Raw genomic sequence first — 16,880 nt, 5'->3', positions numbered from 1 at the left:
TTTTTTTCGGGAATTAGGGCAACATTTGGGTATCTTTCGAAAGCTGTGTTTCTCCCGGAAATTTTGGTGATTTTCCCAACTTTTTATAGCCCCTTACACCACGCTGAAGGCGTCCCTAATGTCACAAAAGCTCTCCTCTCTTTGTTTGGTCAGCAGTCGGGCTTCCTACGAACCAAACCGAACGTCTCTCCAGGGATTCGCATTCAAAAACTCGCATGTGTCGAGTTGGGCCTCCGTTCCTTTCTTTCTTCCCCTCCCCCTCATACGAGGTCCAGTTCTTCATTGTAAGTGTTCCCGACCTCCCAACATGTAGTGCGACAACTGATAGGACGCACTAGCACACACCATGATGTACGGCATCGCGGCCCATTACAAGCTCATCAAACGGTTGAGCTTTTGGTATGCGCCCGTGCTCCGAAAGGGACAGGTTCAAGAGTTCCTCGACGCTTGCGTGGACCGTTTCTACTCTGAATTCCCTGAGCCGGATGATGGTGACCCTCCCTACCTCCTGGCCCAACGTAGGGCCATCAAAACCGACGTGAGTCCCTTTGCTCTGTTAGGTGTGGCTCCTTCCTTTCCTGACCAACCGGCGGTAGTTTATTCTCAAGGACATCGTTTGGGCTTCTTGGGCTCGACGGGGTGTGGAGCCGGACATCACTTGGCAAGAAGCTCTCCAACTGGATGCCAGCGAGTGGGAAAAATACCTGGTGAGATCAAACGTTCCAGAGGGGTTGATGTATACGCACTGCTGACACAGACGACACAGACGGCCCTTGAGAAGAGGCACGGTGCTGCGGGCCCTCCTCGAGCTCCTGGCTACACTGCCGTGGTACGTGGTGTTGTCCTCCCCGCCGCGAGGTGTTATGGACTATACGTGATACAAGCACGTGTCGTCCAGTACTCAGCGACTTTGTGGTCGATGAATCAACTCGTGACTACGTCAAGAGTTCTTCGCCTGTAGCTTTGTGAACTTCGAGCTAGACTTTGAGTGATAATTAAAGATATTTGTATTTGCACTGAGACTTGATATAGCTTTGTGAACAATTAAGAACGAAGTGAAGAAACTAGCTAAGAGAACTAGAGAGTTTATATACTAGAAGACGTGTGTTAGCCATGAGGCGTAGTCCTCATGGGTAACATGCGTATTCCGTGGAATGTATGTAGGTTTCAATGAGTTTTTAATAAGTATCAGTCAGCAATCAGTAATGCGCAGTAAATATGAGTAAGACTATGAGCTGAAATGAAAAACATAAGGTAGAGATGAGGTAGGTATAGTAATATAATGTTAGTAAGCATATATGTTCGTAACATTACCCCCCCACTAGAACTAAACTACTCCTGGAGTTTACCTTTTCCTTTGCAACGGCTAGCGAGGTGGCCTGTCTTGTGGCAAAGGTTGCAAGTCGGAATTCCGATTTGTCGAAGGCGGGAGATAAAATCACGAACCCAAATACCCTCCTCCCTCCTCAGCTGCCACCCGCATCGTCAAGAAGAGAAAATACAAGGTTGGAGACACGACCCCAAACGGGGTTGTGCTTGTGGTCGATTCATCGGACTCCGAAACCGACACTGCCTCTATCAGAGCTAGGCACGGACACTCCGCAGGCCCAAGTTGCCAGGTCACCGTCACAGTCTACGACTCTGACGGGGAGGAGTTGGGGACGGCGAAACGGGTACCTGTGTATAACTCTGATGGCGAAGAAATCGGCGCAGTTGCCGGGCCGCTCACAGAGGCTTGAGTGGTTACGCGAGCACACATGGGCGCCATCCATCTTTTATTGCTTTCTTGCTTTCTTGTGTCGTATTTGTTGTAGTGTGAACGTTGTCATAATCTGTGCCGCTGCATCTGCGTCCATCCAATAGACCTTCCTTTTTTTTGGCCACAACAGTGTGATCCTGGGGAGATGACCAAGTCAGAATGTGACAACATCCCGATACATTCAGCCGGTAGTAACTTGTTCAACTTGACGTGTTGAGGACGCGTCACGTCACATGACCTGTGATCTGATCAAGCCGGTACGTTGGTCCTTCACACCAGCTCCGCACTCCCTCGTGCGCACCTCACCCATCTGCGCCTCATGGCTCCCAAGAAAAGACGCATCGATGACCACTTCGAGTTCTACGAGTTCGACGACCCCGTGCAAGGTTCAGAGGATGTCCAGGAGAAATATACGGAAATCGAGTCCACAGGGAGGGGTTATCGCGCTTCCGATTCCTACCTGGTGGTCCCACCCTCGCCCACGAAGAAATCCGCAGCCCCTGGAATGTCGTCGCAGCAGGCCTCTGGGGTCAGCAACCAGAGGGTGGACATAGAGGCGCTTTTCGCTGAGAATTTCGCCGTTGATCTGGCAAGCCTCGACGCGCACCCGGAGGAAGAAAGGACTGTGGATGAGAGGGAAGGACAGGGAAAAGAGGAAGAGAATGTCAAGGCCCCGCGGGACCAGTTGCCGGTACGTCTCTGGGCAATGTTGTGAGCCTTTCTGAACTCATTCTTGTTTTTGGTTGACAGTCGGATCTTCCAACGATGGCCTTTATGGAGAATTTAGATATGTTTTTGGACGAGTTTCTGCGCCTGGAGGCCCCTGATAATGAATCTGTTTGTGTATTGTGCACTAAATCTCTGACGGGCGAGGGAGGCTATCGGTGTAGAAACTGTTTTGCGGTGGAGCTTCGTTGCCGTGAATGCACTCGGTCAGAGCATGTCCGTCTCCCTTTGCATAACATTGAGGTGAGGGCATCCGCTAATCCCGCATTTTCGTTGACTTACAATTGATTATAGCGCTGGAACGGCAAATCCTTTGAACGTGCTTCACTGAAGTCGGTGGGGGTCCGGATTCAGCTGGGTCACCGGGATGGGGAGACCTGCCCAGTCGCGAAACGGGCCAGAGATGATTCTTTCGTGATCGTCCACGCAGACGGGGTATCCACCGTTGGCCTCGATTTCTGTGGATGCTCTTCGGGAGCCTCCCCGGTAGTTCAATTGCTGAGACACCGACTGTTCCCTGCCACTGCAACTGACCCTCAAACTGCGGCTACATTTCACGTTATGGAGACATTTCAGATGCTGTCGTTCACCTCGAAAGCTTCCGCGTACGAGTTTATGCGAGCGCTGGAACGGCGAACCGACAACAGTGGCACAGAACCAGTTCCTGTGAGTGGCTTTGACTTGTACTTGGATGACGGCTGACCCCGGATAGAATCGTTACCCTAGCTTCCTCCGTATGGTGCACATCTGGCGACACATAAGGATGATGAAACGCGCGGGGCGCGGGCATTCCCTGTCGGGAGTGCATGGAACTAGCCCCGGCGAGTGTGCTTTGCTGTGCCCTGCGTGTCCCTACCCCGATATCAACTTGCCAAGTGGGTGGAACTCTGTGGCTGACTACAAATGGTAAGTAGTCCTTCCGTGGCTTTGGTGGTGGTGTTGGCTGAATGTGGATTAGGTTTGTCTATCGTCTGTTCCTGGCAATCGACGCGAACTTCCGCTTACGACGGAAGGATGTTTCCTCGGACGCCCGCGACCCTGGCCTGAACCGTGGGTACGCGTACATGGTGGACGACAAGGACTTCAGACGTCATCTGGCTGAATTCGACGCGGACGACTTGGAGGAGAAAAGCACCTGCAGCAACCACGACGCCATCAAGTCAGCCAGTATCCGGGGAGGAAAGGGTATCGCCGTCACAACTGTACATAGACTACCTTACATAATACATGTTCTACCTTGATGAATAAAATACCATCCACCATGTGATACCGGGCCTAGCTGGTCGCTATCAGGAGTCAATGATCCTTGCACCAGCTGATCATTTAGAGATCTCCACTCCACATGGGCCAGCTGGTTATTCCTCATTCCCTTGAACTCGTTCCTTTACCTTTGCCGAAAGGCCTTTTCCCTTCATTCCCGTTCCTCAATCCGTTTCCCACCTGTTTGGGGTGCCTTTTACAAGGTCAGTCCACATGTCACAGCCGTGCAAAGCGCTTTTACATTAAGGTAATGTCATATGAAGGGCACCTATATCCCGCTGACCACATCTCTTAGCCATCACCGGCATAGAGCTATTCACCCCGCTAGTACATGGAGAACACAGACGTCCATAATGTACCTCGCCCTCAGTACTGCGGTTCACTATGCTTTCTTGTACCTTATATTCTCCCCAGCAGTGTCCATCTCAAGAATACAGTGCGTGACCCACTCAGTACATCTGCATCCACCGACCCTTCGGTACCCATATCCCAGCTCTCTCTTCAGCTTGGTCATTCCCCTTCCCACTGGCGCCTTGGCTCGCGGACCCTCAAGAATACAGTGCGTGACCCACATCTGCATCCACCGACCCTTCGGTACCCATATCCCAGCTCTCTCCTTAGCTTGGTCATTCCCCTTCCCACTGGCGCCTTGGCTCGCGGCCCCTAATTAGGCATGTTGTACCGGGGTTCTTTTCCCCAATTCCTCGGACCCATGAAGGGAGTCTAGGAAGCAAACGATTCCGCTGGCGTCAGGTCCGGGAATGGGGCTAATAAGGAATGCCAAACTTGATCCTTGGGATCCCGCAAATATCCAGCCTAATTAACAGATCTTTTGGTAACCAGTATAAATGTCCTCCCCCACGGCTATATAAGGGAGAACCTCCAATTCAAACTCTGTTTACACCCCCTTACAATCACATCTCTGCCAAAAAGAACTTAACCGCTCCCCACAGGTATGCACTCGTAACAATATCTTAATTGAAATGGAGGTCACTTATCGTTAAATCGTTAAGTGTAGATGTCAGCAGATCCTCTCCGTGTTCCCTCATCAGCAGAGCTTGTCCAAGACCTCGAGAATCTAATAAAAAACCTCGAGGCTCTCCAAGGTGAGAACCATATTAATGCTCCCAACCTCACCTAAATAAATTCCTCCAGACGTACATAACGACCTTGTCCAAACGACACAAGATTTTGCGCCGCAAGGCATAATCCCAGGCACACCAGTCCCTGGGATTAACGCTAGTCTTTCGTCTCTTTCCCTGGAGGACAAGAAAGACTCAAGGCGCAAAGTTCTCGTCGCCGTTCGTCGATCGTCCAAGCTCGTGTTGCTGCAAATTCGGGTCCTCCAAGCAATTGACAGATCAACCAGAATCGCTGTTCACCATTCGATCGCAAAAGCCAGAGAAGACATCCTCAATATCCTCATTCAAGAAATGGAGAAAATTTATGAAGTTTGCACCAGTAGTTCTGTGCCCCTACAGGCAGACTCGGTCACCTCCAAGCTCTCCAAGAATCTCCGCCTGATTCGGGGGGAGTAGGTTTCTGGTGGTTTTTGCCTTGCTTCCGGTTCACTTCCTTGACCACCAAGGGGTCCTTCGGGCTGTCCCGTCGCCGTCCTTCCCTTTGTACATTTCCTTTGCCAACCTTCCTTCAGCGACCACCTCCTTTCCTCCACAATCCTCTCCCATTTCCTTCACAAACCTTCCTCCCTCAAAAATCCTTCCCGAAAACTTCATCCGCCAACTTCGTCAATACCTTCCCTCGCTCCAGCCCCTCCCCCCCTAAGCCACCCTTCCTGTTCCCTTCCTCCTTTCCCTTCCTTCTCCCACTCTCTATCCCTTCCTTCGACTTAAGCCCATTCCGTCGCATCGGGCCTTTTACCGGGAAATTCCGTCTCGCATTTCCCTTCCGGTCATTTCTTTCTGTCAATCTCTCGACTCGGACTTTCTTGCATCCTTCCTTGCTCCACCACGGAAATTACCCGCCTGTTCCGCTTCTTCAGTGACTCCAAGTTCCTCTCATTCTTTTTTTTTTCTCTTACACAGTTCCGTACTATATCCAATGCAAAAAGACGATTTGTCCCACTTTAAGCCCCATAATGACGCCCCCTACTTGCAAAGGCATAAATACCAGGTTCGCACCTCACACCCATCTCAAATCCCCCATCTTTGAGGCAACAGTAAGTGGAGCATGCCGCTACCAATGTAATCTTCTCACCATGGAAAAAGATAACCTCCATGACGGACCAGGCTGCCCAAATCACATCTGACATCATTCGCAACCTAGACCGTCTCCTGGTCGTCACATCTCTTCTCCCAGGTACGTTACCTACCTTCCCAGTTTAGCTTGACATGACCTTGCTCCAGGAACCGCGGAAGGAATTGCTCTATCTCGATCAGAACTCGCCAGTCTCCGCGAGGCATCCGCAGTCTGCCCTGACAGAGATCTTCTTGAGCAATTCCTGGACTTGCGTGTAGAAATGGCCAAGCAAGTACGGGATTTCGAGAAAGCACAAGCCGACCAACTTTTGGTCATACTCGAGCTCTCAACTTTGATCAAGCTCCAGATACAGACTAAACACGGATACGTCGGACTGGGTGAGGCGTCTTCAAATGCGCCACCTTCTGTAACGGAATCCAGCGCTGTTGTTCAGAACTTCAAAAGGCGTTTTCATATGGAATGATGGGCTCACGTAGCACACGCCATCAGCTATATAGTAGGTTCAAGGCAGTAAATCCGAAATCACAATAAATTTGTATATATATATGGCTCGGTTACACTGCACCGTCTTGAAACCAAGTCCGTTACCCCATCCTTTCCCCCCCCCCAGTCAGATATGCCACGCAATGAAACCCAACCAGATATGGCGAGAGCGACTTGTAACCTCACAAGCATTGTCCGTCAGTTGAAAGGTAAGTGCCCTCTCAGCCCTGGCCAAATACCAACCTCAGATTCCTGGTGTTATAGCGAGGCAACGGGCTCACCTCACAAGCATGCCATCCTCCAATGTGCCACTGTTCATCGACCAACTTGCAAGCGAGGTGCTTGCCCTTGTCATTCAGGAAAGCATCCTTGCGATGCTCAAGATTGCACTCGAGGAAGGAGACCAGATAGACACGGAACTTGAGCAGGAAGCTGTGGACGAAAGGACACTTCGCCAAGGGGAGGTCGAGGGTAGTTATAGTCACACCGGGGTGTAAAAAATCTAAGAACTACCATACTTGTCCAGACGGGACTGCGAGAAAAAAAAAAAAAAACTCGCAACAGGCTTCACAATTCCTGAGCTCGTCCCTGCCTCGTTAATCATGGCTCTTGTTTCTGTCTTGGCTCTCTTCCCTCCTTACTCATTCCTCGGGTTTTCCACCTTGGATTCCTTCCTTTGTGGAGGCAAACCCGTTCCCGTGGAAAATATTAAAGCTAGAAGGAAGGTCTCATACATTTATCCTCCCTCCTCTCTTCCTTCTCCTTTGCCTTGCCACCCCCTTCCCTACCGCAGTCCTCCCTTCAAGCTTAAGTTCCTTGCTAACAGCCTCTCATCCGCCTTCTTCTTACATATCATCATTCCATTCCGACTTCGCACCGCCAAAAAAAAAACCATGTATTAACCCACGAGTTCTATCCTTCCGCTACTACAATTGAGCCTTGGAGCCTAAGGGAAGCGGTCCGCAGAGAATTCGCCGCAATCTTCAAGTCAATGGTGTGCCGAGCGAGTAGGAGCATGTCCCTCTCCATCTTCTCTCCCCATTTCTCCTGGCTCCCCAGCCCCTCAGATGGTGGTGTTTTGCTGCCTTCCTCTCTATCGCGAAGCCACTGGTCCCACACCTCGTCGTCTTGGGCGGCATGTCGACTCCTATAGGAAGGAGATCTTGCTAGATTGATTTCGTTTTCTGGCAGAGAATGCTGCCACCAATAATACGCTTCCTGGAGGTCCTGAAGCGTTGATTCGAACTTCGTCAACACTGCCTCTGCGGCTTGTTGGGCTTCGAAATATGAGCATTCGTCTACTAGACTTTGAAGAACATGGCATACCTTCCAAAACCCTTTCCAGCGAGCGCCGGGGTACGGTCACCTCAAGTACTTGTCTGGCAGGTTCCATGGGATGCCTATGGCCACGCCCTGGCATTCACCGACTTGATATATCACGAAGAAAAATATAGCAATCCAATTGAAGCTCCGACAACGGTTAATGGGGCTACGCATTTACCTCAAGGAGTTCTGGAAACCCAAGTTCCACAGCACGTGCCTCTACCTTCTTCAATAGCTTCCATCCTGCTTGCATGGCCTCGCCTGCCAATCCCTTGATCGCGTTTCCGAGGACCTTCCTTCGATGGCGCTCGATCCTTAGTAAGATACCTCGGCCGCCTTCCCCTCTCACCCTCATGTAGCTATCCTGGATTAATCGATCCAGGCCAGTCCACACCTCCAAAAGACCTGTGCAACATCCTTTCAGTTCTGACTTTAGGGCCCAATATAGACCGAATGACTTACAATGAAAGAACGTCGTAAGGTCAACGAGCGCCAAATCATCAAGGTCAATGAGTTCAACATGATCCCTCTCCCTGACATCTGTTGCCATTAATCTCTGTTCCCAAGAAGATAGTTAAAACCCCCTTACTAAGGTGCATCGCAGCACGCTCCGGAATCTCGTTGGCCAACCTCAATGCAACTTCTACCTCTGCTCTCAGCAGAGCCTGAAGGGTGCATGTTCCTTCCTTTCCCGGTCCGCCATATGCGATGGCGGAAGTTGCTCCTTCTTCTGATCCCATCATTCCTTCAATTCTCCTCTCGATTCCTGAAGGAAGGAATTAGACACTCTCAGGGGATCCTGGAAGGAGGACTTAATCCCTACCAGCAACAATGGCTAACTGGGCCTCGAGAGCCACAACGCGAGTTTTGATGCATAGGCACATATTGGGCGATGTTTGGGAGAAAACGACGATACCAATCTTTATACCTGGCGAAATACTGTGGGACATATGGGGATGTGGAAGATCGAGTACAGCAATACTTAGCAACGATGACCTAAGTCAGCTTTCCGTCAAGCTCTTCGGTTAACTTCCTGCTCATGGGTGTCCAGCTCGAGGTTGTACTCGCGGATCCCCTAAGCTTGTTCATTGATTCCTTCAACCCCCTCGTCTCGGACATGAACCGGTCTATCATTGCAACGACTGAAGGAGCCTTTCCTTCCAGCTCCTTCAGCAACGAAGGTAACAAGACCTTCCACCTCACCACTAGCGAAGCGCAAGCGTCCTTAGACGCCACGAGGTCTACGTCAAGTGCTGATTCGGCTGAGCAGTGACATCAGTTCAAATTTCTCGACAACCAGCAGTGGTTGGCACCTTGGATCCATCTTGTTTGAAACTCTTTCAAGCATCTTGCGCAGGAAAGGGTCCTGCTGAGCAATGAGGCGTCCGAATGATCTGACTAGAGCTAAAGTTCATGCATTGATTCCTTCCTCCGTTGCGGACCCACCTAAACGGGGCGGAACTCGGCTTATCCTTCTGAAAGTACAATCCTTCCGTACATGCCGCGAGCAACAAAGTCATTTAGGGAAGGACAAGTCAATCGGGTACTTATTCCAAACTACAGCCATATGGAGGTCTAAGACATGTTCTGGAGCCGGGCGATCAACCACCTGGCTACCTCGAGCTCATCGCGAAGTCTGTCCAACTCGCATTCGAGAATCATGAACTCGTGGCCCATCTCCCCAAATAAATCTTTGTCTTCTTGGGTGTTCAGCTCGGCTACACAATCAGCCAAAGTGTAGCGAATACTACCAGCCTGTCTGCCAACCCGACAATAGTTTTCCACTGCCTGATCATTGGCTTGAACGGGGTTGAGTTGAGGCATAAAAGGTAAGGAACATAACACACCTTTCTGTAACCTTTCGACGATTCTTCTTACATCCTTCTCACGTTTCTGTTTCTGTTCGAGTCTAGAGGAACGTCGCATTCTGCAGGGAATGTGAATTTCGAGTGTGACACCATGAGTTTTGACGCACCTTTTCGACTTGGGAATGGCCTAGAGGAACTGGTTTGGTGGCACTTATTTCGTTTGATACTCGGGATTAAGGGCAATTTAACTCGTCGACCTAGCTTTATGGTTGGTGGAGAGGTGGATTATGTAAGTGAGGCCCATAATTCCTATTCGCTGCCTCCCGTGGGTACCCTTCATATCTTCCTTGTGTTACAAACCATAGTTTAATATCATCTCCTGCAGTGAAATCCTTCCTTGGATCGCGATGCGATGTCTCTCCAAATGTTCCGTTAGCCCCTCGCAGTACTTTCCCATTCTTGCCCGCTACATCGAGTTAGGAATCCCCCCATTATGGCCGGATTTTGCTTCAGAAAGACCTGTCAGCCCCTTTGTGGAACGGTCCATTTCGTTCCAGGCAATAAACACACGTGACCGGGGCGCTTAAATGACCATTTGGGGAATCCATGTCTCTCTCGCTCTATCACCTCCTGACCCATCTCGACAATTCACCCAACTCGCCCCCCTCTCCCCGTTGGTGGCCAGATACTTCAGAGACTGGGTAGGCATGCGCAGCGCAGGATGCGCAGGAAATTGAGAGGGGATGGTCGTGCCGCGATTGACCCAGACATTCCCCTCCGTTTGCAAGTAGAATGCGAGCACATTGCAGAGGTTGCCTCTCGAGGACTGAACAATGCTGGTAAGAGGTATCGGCTCTGAGGGGGTACCACTGGAAACTAAACATCATTCCCATAGATAGCGTCGGTTGGTGTGTTCAAACGTGGTTCTCAAAGAACCGCAAACGCGGCGCGCATTGGCCAGACAGCTATATAACGCGCGCGTTCCCCCCTTCAGGAGGGATTGACCAGGAAGGAAACCCAAACCTCCGTACGGTCCCTTGTGTAGTAACGGACTCCAAGGGAAGAATCCTCACCTGGTACCTCCCGGGCATCATCACGGAAGACCGCCAAGTAAGTCCGTATGTTCGTCGAGGCCGGAGGAAAGCCATTGACCAATGCCATCAGAGACAAATTGACGAGGCCATCCAATGGCTCGCGTCCCAAGATGCTGGACTTTCCATGCGGGCCAGGGGATCCTTCCGGGACGGCCAGCAGTACTTCTCGAATTCAGGGCAGGGACCGAGGGCAGGCGTTGCAACGTATGCTTCCGCGTGGCCCATGCAAGGACACCCGGTACGTTTCCTCATATCCACAACTGCAGAACCTCATTGTTGGCTAGAATGGACCCTTTTCTCCCTCCACCAATTTTAAAGACGAGAAGAAAGGAGGACTGGAATTCATCAAGAGGTTGACCGAGAGCACCGCGGTACTGGGCGCCGTCCTTGCCGTGATCCACCCGATACTGTTTGAGGCTGGACTAGACGTTCTTGCCAACCTTTACTGCGGGTATATCCCGGTTGACGACTTGACAGTCCTTCAAGAAGTTCTCCGATATTGGACGTCACCCTTCAGCGCGCTATCTGTTATTGTCAACCGGCGCACAGATCTCCACCGGGATGTTTGTAGCCCGCCCTACATCTACGATTTGCTCTACACCGGAGGTCGCTATCGACACGGGGTCATCGACATACGAGGAATAGGATTACTTTGTCGGTATACACCCGGAACGATGGTTGCCACTCTTGCCGGTTTCTTTCCTCACGCTGTTCCACACGTCGATGGAGACAGGCACTGCCTGGCCCAGTTCTATAGGAGTGGTCCTTTAGAAAGGGTTCCGTTCTATCGTCCTCCAGCATTACCCACTCTAGAATCTTTGGATAATTTCTATTGCTCTAATTATTACTTTAACTAGACCTCTGAGGAAGTGGATTTGAATGCAGCCGTTTTCCATGGTTTCCCCCAACGATAAGTGATAGCCCAGCATCTGAAGATCCTATCCTTGAGCTCCTGCGCTCGGGCCAAATGGTCATAGCGAAGTTCACCCAACTGCCGTGCGTGGATAACAATCTTTTGCCGCAAATGAAGGAGCTCCTCCAAGGACAAATTGGAGATGGGATGAAGTTGGTCAAGGGATTGAAGCCATTCGGCATATATCTCGGGGACTGGGTCCACATCTTCGCCATATGCAATGTCATCCTTGTCCAGCCACGAAGGCTGGTGAAGCTCGTTCATGGTCAGCATTTCCGACGGGACTTTCCGTTCAAAAAGGCATCGGGGTGACAATTGATCCGTTTCAAACCACTCGTGGATGATGCCGAGTGAACCCTGGGGAAGGAAGGGGTTCCCGAAGTACGCCAAGGAAATCCCATACGCCAAAGTCCCGACAAGCTTGAAATCCCATGAGCAAATCCGTTATCAGGTTGTCAAGGAAAGCGAACGAACAAACTCTGTGTACAACCGGTTGTAAAAACCCTGCTGCCTCTCCCTTGGGATCGGTGTCTGTGATGCCTTCTTGATAGCTACACACACCCGGTCAAGGACATAGAAATGGAATTTCTTCCAATCGTCCTTGTCGACGGGGCGTGGAAGGGGAGGCAAAACCGTGGTGTCATCAAACTCGCATTCACCAGGATCTGCATGATCGAAATCAATACTGAAGTATCTAAGCCAGAGTGGTCCTATTTACCCTCTTTCAAAGTCCTCTTCCACATAGCTTCCTCCTGACTCAAGGTCTGCATGGTCGTTTTGACGCGTTTTCGGGCGACGCGATTGGTAGCGATTTCTTGGTCGACAATTTCTATGGAAGCCAGAAGCAGCGACCTTGCCTCCCGCAATGACTCCAGGGTTAGCTCTGAAAGCACAAGGGATGTTGCGGGGGGTTCTGGAAGAGAGCGCGTCATAATGGCAGACTGGTCATGCCACATCGCCACCAGGTCGCTTAAGGAATATTTCTTGCGTTCCTCCCCCGGAAGCCACCACGCTCCCACATAATGGCTGAGGATTGGATCTCGCTCACCTTCCCCCGCCTCCGCCACGATGTGGATCAGGAGAGGGTCAATGGCGGCAAACTCACTCTCATAAAAGAGGTGAAAGATTTGACCGAAACAACGAGGTATGACGATGCGATTTGGGAACTTGATGTTGGCTGTAGCAAGAGCAAATGTGGAAATTTTCTGTAGGAATGTCAGTAACTGGAATGGGAGAAAAGAATATTGGCTCACGATCTCGCTGAACAGGGCCTCAAGAAATTGTTGTCTCTCTGACTGGGCCAATTTCGGATGTTGGATGGTATAATCACGGCCCGCAGCCCGCAGGCGACTGGACAAGTAATCCAGCAGCCCCTGCCATCCCACTGCGGACAGGTTTCGAGTGGCTGAGGAGTTTCCGGGTGTTGGCCAGGGCATCTGGGAGATAGATATTCAAGTGTTGCATCCAGTATCTCCTATCGACTATTTAACTGCAGCCGCCCATTTCAAAATAGTGGTCCTTCGGGATCATTGCGCCGAGTTATTGTCTGATCCGCCGACTCAAGGGCTTTGCGGAAGGACTCCCTTCCTTCCGCGCCTAGCCGTTTCCACATGTCCGCCTGTTGGTGAGCATATGCCCGGTGCCCTGGGAAATTAGGCTTGAGTCCAGCCCACCCTCTTGCGCTCTCTTCCTTCCATTTGAAGAAGTTACAGATCCACCCCATTTCTTCCTTCAAAAGTGTCACTTCTTCCTTCCACCTGTCCATCCGACACAGTGCTCGCAGCCAGTTAACTCGATACACTACGCGAGAGTGAGCCAGTTGGTTTGCGGTTTCAGCAACAGCACTTACATTCTTCGAGATAAGGGGTGGTTTCACTCCCTCCGAGCTCCTCTATCGTCCAAATCCATGACAGAGTAGTTCGTGACTGGCCAGGGGCATTGGGTTGATATATGGCTGTAATAGCTTTCGTATGCTCGGGTTTGAGATCTCGGTACCGTTCCAGGATTTCCGTGTTGGCCCCCAATCTCCTGAGAGACCACCGAGCTTGATTGTAGAGACGAATATGGTGCCGCATGTTCTGATTTACGGACTTGACCGCTGCGTAACCGCGAGTCTTCTGTTTTTTCCCGTCGGCGAGGCGGATATTGGATCGGTAAAGGAATGATTTGTGCCCAATTTCCGTACGGACCGTCTCGAGCGCGTCATTTGCTTGAGCAATGCGGAGTTGGATTTCTTTTTGCGCTGCTGACTCCATTGACACCGGAAGTTGAGAGAAGGAGGAGGGTAAAGGGACATCAGCATCTTCTGGGTCCCTGTCATCTTCAAGGAAGGGGTTTTCCGGGTCCAATTCCATCCCTGAGTCGCTATCCTCATCATCCCCTTCAATCTCCGGGTTAGTCTGCGGCGGTGTCACCCAGGAATACTCGTCGAAGTCAACCTGTGGAAACAATCCCGCGCCTGTCTCAAGGAACTCAGTGATATCGTTTCGAAGTTGCTCTCGTCTCCGTACTAACTCCAGATTCTGGAGTTCTGTGCGAAGATCAAGGCGAGGTAGGGTGCGCTTGAATGCCTTCAACGTTAATCTATGCATGGAAATGGTGATGCGCACTCTCTACATCCATAAAGTGGGTCCGAAACCACTCACTGTGACTCTTGAATCTTTATTCCAAGGGAAAGCCAGGAAGTCACTCCAATGTGCTTGTTTCGCCTTTGTTCTTTCACCATCAGATCATGTTGGACTTTGGCGCGAGTGGGCGCTAAAATCAATTTGGGATAAAAAGGATATTAATCAGAATACTGATACAATTACACGAAACAGAGCCCAGAAAGGAGGAACTTACGCTTGTCTATGCGGACAGTAAGGATGTCCATGGCGGCAACATCCCCCTCCAGTCTCTTTTTCAATGCCTGGTCTAGCTGATGTCGCCACTGAACACGCTGAGCCTCTGAAGCTATCGCATCGAGAAGCTTGAAGGCTTCCTCCGCCTCGTAAAACTTGTTCCATGCCTTTTCATAGCCCGCGGAAGTTTTGCCCACTATGATAAAACTCAGTTCCGGTCAATGACTATAAACTGAGTTTACTCACCAATGTGGATCAACTTCTTCCAGTTACTGTCAGCGATATGATCATCGAGGACCTCCGTGTAGTGAGCTAGGGACATGGTCTGTGTTGATCTCGATGCCTCATTGAGGTTTGACCAAAGTGGTTCCAGTATCTCTCCTGCGGTATCCCCGATACCGTCAATGAAGGCTGGTGAGTATCTCGCGAAACATTGTTCCTGGTGGCCAAAAACATGGAACTTTCCTATCCCGAACACTATTGGGAGGTCTTCGGGCAAGGAGAGCGACGAACTGTTTGCGAACCTTTCCCGCAGGTGGATGCTGTACTGACAGTTAATATCATACAAAAGATTAAGGCGAGGGGCAACGGATGCACCGGTGGTGCGCACTGCGCCCATCAGCCCATAGTCCTTGTTGATCTGTCTTAACAGATGTCAGGCACGGAAATCAAACCAACGTTATGGGCGTCTACCTTTCTCCTTTCTGAAACCCAACAACACTACTAGGAGCAAAACACCCGTGACGAGAGCATGCGAGTGCCCCAACTCCCGTTACGTCGCATCCCTTATGAATTTTTGACCTATCTTCGACAGCACGGTGTTCGTGACAACTGGACTTCTGTAGGGAAATGAGCGTGTTTGGAACTTGAAGCCATCTCTCCAGAGCTTACCTGGGCCATCTCGGTGGAAACCCTGAGATGTTGATCATACTTGATCCGTTCAACCAGGTACCCATCTCCACTCTTCAACCATACGTCGTCATTCCCCTTCTGCTTACGGTGAACCAGAGTGAAGTTCCCGTCCGCGACAAGAGTTATTGAATATCTCCACTGGTCGGGTTCGTTTCTCCAGTCCTTGTGAACGTTCTTGCCTGCCTGAGGGCACGCAGGACAGAATAATGCCATTTCGCCCTCTTGTGGTTCCCCTTCCCGATGACCAAACCCATATCGCTTGAGATCCTTCAGCCGACGCCACTCCCTTGAACAGCGTAGCAGTTCGCGATATCGGTCCTTCCAAGGACAACGTCAGGCTTTTTGTGACATAGATTTAAATCAACATACTCACAGGCACCTTCTTTGGGAACGCTTCGTTTGTCATCCTCCGTAGCTTCGAGAAGAAATGATAGGCAGACGTGTAGCATTCCAAGTTTTGCAGAAGGTATTCATCAAGGACGGCAAACGTGAAAACAGTCCGAACATCCTTGTGGGAAGCAGGATATAGGTCGTGCCGTAGAAGCTGGATGTCATCCTGCGGAGCATCGTCACAAGAACAGAATCGAGTTGGTAGATGATGTACGCCATTGGTGTGGACGATCACCAACAGATCACAGTCGTCCCAGACCCTCCAGTTGGGTCTCGCACCAAAGGAAGCATCATCATCATCGGGGAAAGGTGCCCATGGACTTGTGAAGGAAGGTTGTTGGTCGTTAGAAGGTCCACCATTGACAGTTGAACCGGATCTACGGCATTGATTTTGTTGACATAGCTCGAGAGTAAGACCCGAACGCCATAGCCACGAGGATACAAAGTGAGTTTCCTTCCAGACTTCAACCCTGTGGAAGGGATTCTTCACATGAACATCCCGGCAACATCGCGTACAGAACACAGGCTTTGTGAAGCAATCTTTGCATCGCCAGACGGTGTCGCATTCAAGTCCACATGAAGAACAGCCACGTTCGAGTTCAGTGGCGGCGCGGGCCAAAACCTCCTCTAGGTATGTTGCTTTTTTATTATGCTTCCACTCCCGAAGATAATCGTTCGGGCGCTTAATCCAGCACTGTCAGTATTGAGAAGGCCATCAAAAACGGCACTTACATTGGTCGGTCCGGAAACCAATTCTGGTAAATCAAAGGGGACAAACAGGCCCGAATCGTGGAAGGACCCGTCGTCGAAAGTCCTGGTATGACCATCTTCGTTGTCCCGAGTGCTGAGGAGGTGTTCTATTCGTTTGGTCCTTGAACTCTCCCTTGATTTCTGACGCAATAGGTCTCGCTCTGCGCGAGGTGTCTTGAGATGGGCAGGGACCAGTGTCAGCTTTCCCTTGGTCGAACTGCTGGTACTCTTCACTTTGGCCTTGTACGTTTTCACTCTGTCTGCAGGTTCACAATCGACTCGCTTTCCAAAACTTCGACGCATCTTCGGTTGGAACGAAGGATGAATACTTGAAGCTTGGCAATGCGAGAAACGGTCATCCGTACCTTCAGCCGATGATCCTAAATCTTTCTCCACTAGGAT

At 50.7% G+C, this 16,880-nt stretch overlaps 10 protein-coding genes across 10 annotated transcripts; 6 read left to right on the top strand and 4 right to left on the bottom strand.

Moving 5' to 3' along the window:
* Window positions 1–346: 346 nt before the first annotated feature.
* On the top strand, window positions 347–1,739 carry CC1G_13016 (hypothetical protein; the record flags this gene model as incomplete). The annotated part of the gene is made up of 4 exons (XM_002912213.1): window positions 347–538; window positions 597–707; window positions 767–829; window positions 1,491–1,739. The coding sequence occupies 4 exons, from the start codon at window positions 347–349 to the stop codon at window positions 1,737–1,739; spliced, it is 615 nt and encodes a 204-aa protein (XP_002912259.1).
* A 339-nt stretch (window positions 1,740–2,078) lies between these two features.
* Window positions 2,079–3,726, top strand: CC1G_10138 (hypothetical protein; the record flags this gene model as incomplete). Its single annotated transcript, XM_001829556.2, has 4 exons — window positions 2,079–2,450; window positions 3,062–3,151; window positions 3,198–3,391; window positions 3,444–3,726. 4 exons carry the CDS (start codon window positions 2,079–2,081, stop codon window positions 3,724–3,726), a joined length of 939 nt encoding a protein of 312 aa, XP_001829608.2.
* Window positions 3,727–4,763: 1,037 nt separating this feature from the next.
* Window positions 4,764–5,283, top strand: CC1G_10137 (hypothetical protein; the record flags this gene model as incomplete). Its single annotated transcript, XM_001829555.1, has 2 exons — window positions 4,764–4,851; window positions 4,901–5,283. The coding sequence occupies 2 exons, from the start codon at window positions 4,764–4,766 to the stop codon at window positions 5,281–5,283; spliced, it is 471 nt and encodes a 156-aa protein (XP_001829607.1).
* A 560-nt stretch (window positions 5,284–5,843) lies between these two features.
* Window positions 5,844–6,428, top strand: CC1G_13790 (hypothetical protein; the record flags this gene model as incomplete). Its single annotated transcript, XM_002912212.1, has 3 exons — window positions 5,844–5,924; window positions 5,974–6,064; window positions 6,112–6,428. 3 exons carry the CDS (start codon window positions 5,844–5,846, stop codon window positions 6,426–6,428), a joined length of 489 nt encoding a protein of 162 aa, XP_002912258.1.
* A 180-nt stretch (window positions 6,429–6,608) lies between these two features.
* On the top strand, window positions 6,609–6,945 carry CC1G_13789 (hypothetical protein; the record flags this gene model as incomplete). The annotated part of the gene is made up of 2 exons (XM_002912211.1): window positions 6,609–6,657; window positions 6,713–6,945. 2 exons carry the CDS (start codon window positions 6,609–6,611, stop codon window positions 6,943–6,945), a joined length of 282 nt encoding a protein of 93 aa, XP_002912257.1.
* Window positions 6,946–7,360: 415 nt separating this feature from the next.
* CC1G_10135 (hypothetical protein) lies at window positions 7,361–8,655 on the bottom strand (the record flags this gene model as incomplete). Its single annotated transcript, XM_001829553.2, has 5 exons — window positions 7,361–7,675; window positions 7,950–8,176; window positions 8,234–8,311; window positions 8,361–8,537; window positions 8,595–8,655. 5 exons carry the CDS (start codon window positions 8,653–8,655, stop codon window positions 7,361–7,363), a joined length of 858 nt encoding a protein of 285 aa, XP_001829605.2.
* A 691-nt stretch (window positions 8,656–9,346) lies between these two features.
* On the bottom strand, window positions 9,347–9,595 carry CC1G_10134 (hypothetical protein; the record flags this gene model as incomplete). The annotated part of the gene is made up of 1 exon (XM_001829552.2): window positions 9,347–9,595. The coding sequence occupies one exon, from the start codon at window positions 9,593–9,595 to the stop codon at window positions 9,347–9,349; it is 249 nt and encodes an 82-aa protein (XP_001829604.2).
* A 705-nt stretch (window positions 9,596–10,300) lies between these two features.
* Window positions 10,301–11,318, top strand: CC1G_10133 (hypothetical protein; the record flags this gene model as incomplete). Its single annotated transcript, XM_001829551.2, has 5 exons — window positions 10,301–10,418; window positions 10,475–10,689; window positions 10,744–10,911; window positions 10,958–11,101; window positions 11,151–11,318. The coding sequence occupies 5 exons, from the start codon at window positions 10,301–10,303 to the stop codon at window positions 11,316–11,318; spliced, it is 813 nt and encodes a 270-aa protein (XP_001829603.2).
* Window positions 11,319–11,526: 208 nt separating this feature from the next.
* On the bottom strand, window positions 11,527–13,022 carry CC1G_10132 (hypothetical protein; the record flags this gene model as incomplete). The annotated part of the gene is made up of 4 exons (XM_001829550.2): window positions 11,527–12,006; window positions 12,061–12,251; window positions 12,305–12,791; window positions 12,840–13,022. 4 exons carry the CDS (start codon window positions 13,020–13,022, stop codon window positions 11,527–11,529), a joined length of 1,341 nt encoding a protein of 446 aa, XP_001829602.2.
* Window positions 13,023–13,090: 68 nt separating this feature from the next.
* CC1G_10130 (hypothetical protein) lies at window positions 13,091–16,781 on the bottom strand (the record flags this gene model as incomplete). The annotated part of the gene is made up of 9 exons (XM_001829548.2): window positions 13,091–13,386; window positions 13,436–14,169; window positions 14,232–14,343; window positions 14,428–14,622; window positions 14,673–15,070; window positions 15,120–15,265; window positions 15,318–15,656; window positions 15,712–16,410; window positions 16,461–16,781. 9 exons carry the CDS (start codon window positions 16,779–16,781, stop codon window positions 13,091–13,093), a joined length of 3,240 nt encoding a protein of 1,079 aa, XP_001829600.2.
* Window positions 16,782–16,880: the final 99 nt, after the last annotated feature.

This window comes from Coprinopsis cinerea (assembly GCF_000182895.1).
Source record: "Coprinopsis cinerea okayama7#130 chromosome 1 map unlocalized cont3.1, whole genome shotgun sequence".
Lineage (NCBI taxonomy): Eukaryota > Fungi > Basidiomycota > Agaricomycetes > Agaricales > Psathyrellaceae > Coprinopsis > Coprinopsis cinerea.
The sequence above is the reverse complement of the archived record's forward strand: the minus strand, read 5'-3'. Positions and strand labels throughout refer to the sequence as shown.